This window comes from Strongylocentrotus purpuratus, unplaced genomic scaffold, assembly GCF_000002235.5.
Source record: "Strongylocentrotus purpuratus isolate Spur 01 unplaced genomic scaffold, Spur_5.0 spur5_scaffold_20, whole genome shotgun sequence".
NCBI lineage: Eukaryota > Metazoa > Echinodermata > Echinoidea > Camarodonta > Strongylocentrotidae > Strongylocentrotus > Strongylocentrotus purpuratus.
The window spans coordinates 7207756-7216651 of NW_022145606.1; the positions used below are offsets into that span (position 1 = coordinate 7207756).

An 8896-nucleotide genomic window follows, 5' to 3' on the forward strand; every position below is an offset into this window, starting at 1 on the left:
GTTCTGTTTCTTCCTTCTGTTTCTTCTTTTCTTCGTTATAAAAGCTGAAAGCTAAACCAAGGACGTACATTTATATGATTTCAGGCGATTAACACTTACCTGACAGAGTCATCAGGAACATAATCTCTTTCTCTGCGCTTTGTTCCAAAATGAACTTGACAAAGATTTGGGATTTACCAGAGCCTGAAGTGTCAATGCCAAACCGTACATTGACCTCAACTGATTTATGAAACAGAGTTTCATGTTGTGTCTGTTAAGAAAGACATAGGATAAACTTTTAGATACACATTAAATGTACCCATCATGTCAATTAACTAGATTGTATGTCCTAACGATTTGCCTAATATAAGATTATGTTTTCCTCTGCAAGGCTACAGTTTAATGGTGCTACATGTGTCTCCATTAGACCCCGTAGGTATCATCCTAAAGAACATAACGTGTTTCTGATCCCCTGTTAAAGTGGTGGAGTAATCAAACGCACACCCACGTCTGCTCGCAACAAAACACGCACACACACTATCGCCGAGCGATGGTAAATAAAAATTATTCGTATTAATATTATACATGCTTCTATTGATACGCGGTATCACATTAAAACACCTTTGATAGGTAATGTTGCATATATTTGACAGAATAGATAAACATTCATATTCAGGTAATATAATCGAGTAACTTTAATTGTAATATAAACTTTTCATTCAACTGTTACGGTTAGAAAAATGGCATGTTTATCTACTTATTTGTCCTCTCTAGTATACCTCCGTCACAGTATTGAGAGAGGTAGCTGTGACACGCGCGCACGTTCGCGACCAAATGTTAATTCATGGAGTTCCAAATAAGTTCCCTTCTATATAGATATTTTATTTGGGAGGGATTTATTTGGAGCTCCATGATTTAACATTTGATCGCGAACGTGCGCGCGTGTCACAACTACCTCTCTCTCAATACGCTATGCACCGATCATACAGACCAGTTTGTGTTTTAATTTGGGGAAGGGGGTTATTAGGATAAGATATATTAATTCCAAATAATTGGGTTGTGTATATTGTGTACTCTTTATGTAATGCAATTCGAAATAAATAGTATGATGTACATGCATTGAATGAATACAATTAAAAAGAAATACTTAAAAAAATTAAAATTAAAGACATCACACCAACCTAACAAAAACATTGCTCTGAATAGCCAACAAATCGATCAGTGAATTTTGAGTTGGTTTCTCGTTGTAACTAAAGCATTTATATTAACTTGCCTTGGTGTATATTTCCTTGTCGTCTACCTGACAGGTTACTTTCAGATCGCCAGAACGCCATGCCACAAAATACTCTTCTCCCTTTATCGGTGTCACGTATCCTGGTTCGGGCTGATTTTTGTTTTTATATAAAAAGAATATACATGTAAAATGAGAAGAAAGTAGCCCAAAAATTTGAAATGTTATAAACTTATACATAATATACAGTTTACACTTTACATAAGCAAACAAACCACAGGGAATAAAATTGAAAACAAAAATTAAAACAACGCCATTAAGAACGGAAATTTTACCTTAAGATTTGTTTTTGAGGCCCTCATCCTTGTCAAGCATCGATTATAAATTGCGACCTCCTGCACTTTTTCAACATATAGTTGAATATATTCAGTTTCGTTACAATATGAACATATGTACACAACAAACGTTTTGACATGAAATTTGTATTGTTTGTGAATTTTGTATTATACGTTTATATGTTCTTTGTTATTCAGTTATTAAATTGGAAAAGAGCAGAAATAAAATTTAAAAAAAAAAATTAAAAAAAGAACACAGAGAAAACAAACGACTGGATAGCCCATTTTCAGCTGCACTTGCGTAGTGCAGCTTTTCTTCCATGGAGACCAGAAATTAAAAACAAGAAGATTGTGGGGGAGGGGGGGGGGGGCAACAAAACAAAACAACAAGAACAATAGTTTGAAGAAAAAATAAATTAAGGTCTTACGGTATCAATTAGTTGTAAAAGAGGGTTCTAGGACACGTACCCCCTGGACATCCACCCCCGGATAACCAAGCAACAAGTAATGTATGCCATTTATATTCTGATTAAAGAACTAAATTATTCCGAACAGGTGAAATAAATCATTTGTACATGGCACTTAAAGTATACGCAAAACACTTCATTATAATATGAAAATGGTATATTTGCCCTGCTCCAGCCCATGTTGCTTGTCATTTTGCGGTGAACCTCATACGCAGGTTCTGTTGTCTTGAACCAGTAACCTCGACGACAAGCTAATATGACATAAGTACTTTCCAAGTCTTTAAACAAACTGCCCCGAATTCACAAAAGAGGTTTGTCGACAAACCTAGGTTTATGTGCGTCATATGACGCGTTTCGACGCGTTTTTACAGACCAAGGTTTGTAAAAACGCATCGAAACGCGTCATATGGCGCACATAAACCTAGGTTTGTCGACAAACATCCTTGGTAAATTCCTGCCATTGTGTCACAATACCCCTTTCCTTTCATACCTCCGCTTTCCCTTGGTTACTGTCTCTAATGCAGAGCCTCAACAGATGCTTAGTGTTCATAGGGCTTGGTTCGGGTACGAAAGGCGTACAGATGACACGCTTGCCCACGAATACCTTTGTGATGAAGGCAACAATCCACCATTCAGAGAAGTGAGAGATATAGAGGTCAAGGTCTCGCTCTCTAACAACACATCGAGGGTCACCATTGGCAGCGGAAATCAACGAAAAACTGTCGGAGCCTTTAAATTGAAAAAAAAAGACATATGCGTAATCACAATTTGTTCTTGTTTGCAAAATCGAAAACAAAGCAAAGTAAATACAAATACAAATTTCAGAGAACGCAGAAGCGACGGGGAGGGTGAGTACCCCAGTTTTTTTTACCACCGATTATACGATAGATCACCCCAATGTATACCTCTTTAAAAGAAAAAAAACGTTGTTATGTTTGAAGCAGAAAGAAATTTTCTCAAGACGGTATCTCAAAAAAATAATTAAAAACAAATCTCTTTATCGAAATTCATGATCTTGAATTGGTGTCATTTTGCTTCAGATAAAATGATCTACCCAATTTACAAAAGCAAATGACATTGTGTCAACTTGACGTTGAAATTACAGACTTTGTTGAATACTTTTAGGTGTAAGCTTGAATATGTCCCATTCTCTAGAAACATGAAATTCAGGACAAGTCAATTTTTCACATACTTCAAAAATTACAAAACTTGGTAAGGTTTGAATAATTTAGTTAACTGTAAAGATTCTTACTGCTTTTCCGATGGTACGTCCCAATAGATGCAGTATCGGGACTTGTAAAAATTGCTGAATGGGGCATCGTCACTTTTACTGGATATTTATACTTTGCATCAGACGGTGACGCCTTAAGGCCAACACAAATTAGTGCTTGGTCCTCCGTTAACAGGTCTATCAGTTCAACTGGAACTTCAGGTACTGCCTGGATGTCATCAACGCCCCAAATCTCACTTGGATGAAACTGGACTTCAATGCCATACTTCTCGATACGAATCAAGCCTGCTTGCTGATCGGATGCCCCCGTGGAATCACGAATTGTTTTTGAGGTCTCTACGTTTGCTTCGTTTTCCACCTGTTTTTCGACACTCCCGCTTTCCTGTTTTGAACCAACGACTGGATCTACAACGAAACAACCAAAGACGGATTTCCTGTTTAAAGTGTATATAGGCCAACATGTAATTACTTAATTTTCGGTTTAAGTGATGGTCGTTCTTACAATTGACTTTTTTAAATAATGGAAATTTTATGACGCAAATAATACGGTAAGGTATATATATATATATTTTTTTTTTTTGGGGGGGGGGGGTTGGATCAATATGGATGTGGATATATTTCTTACCATTTTGCCTTTTGATAGGTATTTTGTAAGACGAATCATTAATGGTTTAGCATAAATAAGGAACAGCATTATCTTTTAGAAACAATTATTTCAACAGCAGGTTAATTATCCCCATGCCTTTTGTACACACTGCCATACACTGAACGGCGAGGGCTCTGTATTCACTGTTCCTACGTTAATAGCTATTTTCAAAGCTTCTTTTCCGTAGTTGTGTTTGACTGTTCAAATTAATAACTAACCTATATTTGGTTGCCCATGTTAAAATTATTAGCTTTCGAATCAATCCCTAAGGTTTTTGCCCAATTAGGTCATTATTTCAGGTGTACAGTACGTCAAGTTAAAACATTTCATTAAAGATCGTAATAGCCCTACGAAACCTGGGATCGTCAATTCAAAGTTTAGGTACTTTCTAAAGCATATTGTAAAGCAGAAAATGTGTTGTATTGTCAGTGTTCCTCGTGGCCCACGCCCTCCTTTTTTTCTCGACCTGTCTCTTTCGGTGGATCTGAACCTGACATATTTCAGATTTTAAAAAGAATTACTCAAATCCTCTAGCTGTCCACGGATTTCCTCGGGTTTCATTAGTTGCAATAAAATACATTCATCACTAATGATGAAGGCCTATACAAGTTCACAATTTTCATTTAACAAAGGAGGTTGGAATGTGACTATGCCAGCTCAATGGAATGACCTTATCAACGTAGTGGTCATCTCCCCTTAAAAATCCAATCTCAACATCCGATTCAGATATTATTCTAAATGAATGATATTAATTATAAATTATAAACAGGAAATGTCAAAGAAATGTACAGAAAATAAGCCGAAAATACAGATAATACACAATACCAACTGAACTAACCATTATCGATAAACTCCGCGTGGAGAGGTGTGCTGCAGTCATTATCAGCCCTATTTGGTTCTGCTTTGTGGCCAATGAGAAAATGTACAACATCGAGGTGACCTTTGAGTGATGCCGCTTGGAGAGGTGTGTGCCCCCCAATACCAGCCCTATTTAGATCTGCTCCTTGGCCAATGAGAAACTGTACGACATCGAGATGACCATTAAATGAAGCCGCTTGAAGAGGTGTGCGCCCAACAATATTATTTAGATCTGCTCCCTGGCCAATGAGAAACTCTACAACATCGAGGTGACCTTTGAGTGATGCCAATTCCAGAGATGTGCTGCCGTCATAACTGGAACTATTTAGATCTGCTCCTTGGCCAATGAGAAATTGTACGACATCGAGGTGACCGTTGGAAGATGCCACTTGAAGTGGTGTGCGCCCGCCAATACCTGGCCTATTAAGATCTGCTTTTTCGCCAATGAGGAACTGTACAACATCGAGGTGACCATTTAATGATGCCGCTTGGAGAGGTGTGCGTCCACCAATACCAGCTCTTTTAAAATCTGCTTTTTGGCCAATGAGAAACTGTACAACATCGAGGTGACCTTTGAGTGATGCTGCTTCTAGAAGTGTGCTACCATCATTACCATGCCTATTTAAATCTGCTCCTTGACCAATAAGAAATTGTACAACATTAAGGTGACCATTGGATGATGCGACGAAGAGAGGTGTCATACCATCTTTATCCACACTATTTAGATCTGCTCCCTGGCCTATAAGAAACTGTACAACATCAAGGCGACCGTTTGCTGATGCGGTGTGGAGAGGTGTCCTGCCATCCTTATCAACCCGTTTTAGATCTGCTCCTTGACCAATAAGAAACTGTACAACATCGAGGTGACCATTTGATGATGCCGTGTAGATAGGTGTGCGCCCATTAATACCAGCCTTATTTACATCTGCTCCCTGGCCGATGAGAAACTGTACAACATCGAGGTGACCATTGAATGATGCCATATAGATGGGGGTCCTTCCATCCTTATCCGTCCCTTTTATATCTACTCCTTCTCCAATAAGAAACTGTACAACATCGAGGTGACCCTTGAGCGATGCCGCGTAGAGTGGTGTCCTTCCATCCTTACTAGCACAATTTAGATCTGCTCCTTGGCCAATGAGAAACTGTACAACATCGCGATGACCCTTGAGCGATGCCGCGTAGAGATGTGTCGTGCCATCATTATCCGTCCTTTTAAGATCTGCTCCTTGGCCAATGAGAAATTGTACAACATCGAGGTAACCTTTAAGTGATGCCACTTCTAAAGGTGTTCTGCCATCGTTACTAGCACTATTTACATCTGCTCCTTGGCCAATGAGAAACTTTACAATATCAAGTTGACCATTGAATGATGCTGCATGGAGAGATGTCCAGCCATCCTTAACTTCCCTATTTATATCTGCTCCTTGGCCAATGAGAAACTGTACCTCATCAAGGTGACCATTTAAAGATGCTGCGTAGAGAGGTGTCTTGCCATCATTATCTGCCCTATTAGGATCTGCTCCTTGGCCAATGAGAACCTGTATAACCTTGAGGTGACCATTGAATGATGCCCCATGGAGAGGTGTGCAGCCATCATTATCAGCCCTATTTAGATCTGCTCCTTGACCAATAAGAAACTGTACAACATCGAGGTGACCATTGAATGATGCCGCGAAGAGAGGTGAACTGCCATCTTTATCCGCCCATTTTAAATCTGCTCCTTGGTCAGTTAGAAAATGTACAACATTGAAGTGACCATTGAATGATGCCGCGTAGAGAGGTGTCCTGCCATCTTTATCCGCTCTATCTAGATCTGCTCCTTGGCCAATGAGAAACTGTACAACATCAAGGTGACCATTGAATGATGCCATATAGAGGGATGTCCAGCCATTCTTGTCCGCCCTTTTTAGATCTGCTCCTTGGCCAATGAGAAATTGTACAACATCGAGGTGACCTTTGAGTGATGCCGCTTGGAGAGGTGTGCGCCCACCAATACAAGCCTGAGATAGACCTGCTTTCTTGCCAATGAGAAACTGTACAACATCAAGGTGACCATTAAATGATGCCGCGAAGAGAGGTGTCCTGCCATCTTTATCCGCCAATTTTAAATCTGCTCCTTGGTCAGTTAGAAACTGTACAACACTGAGTTGACCCTTGGATGATGCCGCGTAGAGAGGTGTCCAGCCATCTTTATCCGTCTTTTTAAGATCTGCTCCTTGGCCAATGAGAAACTTTACAATATCAAGTTGACCATTGAATGATGCTGCATAGAGAGGTGTCCAGCCATCCTTATCTTCCATACTTAGATCTGCTCCTTGGCCAATGAGAAACTTTACAATATCAAGTTGACCACTGAATGATGCTGCGTAGAGAGGTGTCTTGCCATCATTATCTGCCCTATTAGGATCTGCTCCTTGGCCAATGAGAACCTGTATAACCTTGAGGTGACCATTGAATGATGCCATATAGAGGGATGTCCAGCCATTCTTGTCCGCCCTTTTTAGATCTGCTCCTTGGCCAATGAGAAATTGTACAACATCGAGGTGACCTTTGAGTGATGCCGCTTCTAGAGGTGTCCTGCCATCTTTATCCGCCCTTTTTATATCTGCTCCTTGGCCAATGAGAAACTGAACAACGCCGAGGTGACCATTGGATGATGCCGCGAAGAGAAGTGTCCTGCCCTCTTTAGCTGCCCTCTTTATATCTGCTCCTTGGCCAACGAGAAACTGCACAACATCGAGGTGACCATTGAATGATGCCGCGAAGAGAGGTGAACTGCCATCTTTATCCGCCCATTTTAAATCTGCTCCTTGGTCAGTTAGAAAATGTACAACATTGAAGTGACCATTGAATGATGCCGCGTAGAGAGGTGTCCTGCCATCTTTATCCGCTCTATCTAGATCTGATCCTTGGCCAATGAGAAACTGTACAACGCCGAGGTGACTATTGAGTGATGCCGCGAAGAGAGGTGTGCTGCCATCTAGACCCACCTTATTTAGATCTGCTCCTTGGCCAATGAGAAACTGCACAACATCGAGGTGACCATTTGATGCTGCTGCATGGAGAGATGTCAAATCAATATTTTCAGCCCCAGGAAGGTCTGCTCTTTGAATCTTGTCCCCATCCATGATAATAATTCTACTGATCTAAGTGTCTCCCTGTAAATTCTAGACTATTATAACTGAAGTCTATTTGATCAACCAACTAGAACTGTCGATGAAGACATTAATTTATTGTCGCCCCAAACGACTCCAAGCTATGGGACGAAGATAGATAGATAGACAATACCGTGCTGCGTGTTATCTGCTCCGGATAACGGCTGGCAGTGGTTTAATGCGCCTGCAAACTTCGTTAGAACCGCGCAATTATTCTTGCCCAGAAAGGAGATCACTTCGTCTCAATACATATTATATTAAAATGTTGAAGTCAGCTGCATCGGCACGTTCTATTAACGTAGAAACATGACGGCCATCCATTATCCCATTAATGTCACATATCCAACACCTCCTCAACGTAGTCAAATCTCGAATGTGTATAGGCGGCCTAGGCCTACAGATATGGCAATGTTATTATTCCGAAATACAAAAAACCAGCGCGATCTCATAGGAAGCATGTATGATATGACGTTTAGTACAGGCTACAATGTACGCAGCTCTATTCCCAGTTAATGTAATATGACCCTAAAGCACTCAACCGTCATTCGCGTGTGAATTATGCTAGCTGCTTCCTCAAAATTGAATATTGTAGAAATGGAAATATAACTTGAATTTAGATTCTGTTTACTTTTGTACTCGGCTCAATGAATAGTCGATAATAGGCCTATACAAGGTGGCCAAATAAAAAAGGGACTAGCAAAACATGAGGAAGAAGAATATGTTCTCGTGAAAAATATGCTACCAACATTTACAGATTTGGTAGATGTTCTTTTGTTTTGGGGAGCATGTTGTGATACAATAATTCATAGGAGTTCAAGTTTGTCCAATTATACAAAAACATAATTTAAAAAACATGAATATTATTTTATATCTGCGTTAAAATCATTAAAAACGCCTGTACAAATATTGTTTAGAAAGTGAATTTATGTTCAATCTGATGTTTATTACAGCTTGACCAATGCATGCATGAATATCATTCTGAAAATCAACA

General features: G+C 39.8%; 1 protein-coding gene across 1 annotated transcript; it reads right to left on the reverse strand.

Moving 5' to 3' along the window:
* Positions 1-3244: 3244 nt before the first annotated feature.
* LOC105446808 (ankyrin repeat domain-containing protein 50-like) lies at positions 3245-7215 on the reverse strand. The gene is made up of 4 exons (XM_030993605.1): positions 6691-7215; positions 6111-6288; positions 5658-5975; positions 3245-3648 (listed from the first exon to the last, which is right to left on the reverse strand). The coding sequence occupies exons 1-4, from the start codon at positions 7213-7215 to the stop codon at positions 3245-3247; spliced, it is 1425 nt and encodes a 474-aa protein (XP_030849465.1).
* Positions 7216-8896: the final 1681 nt, after the last annotated feature.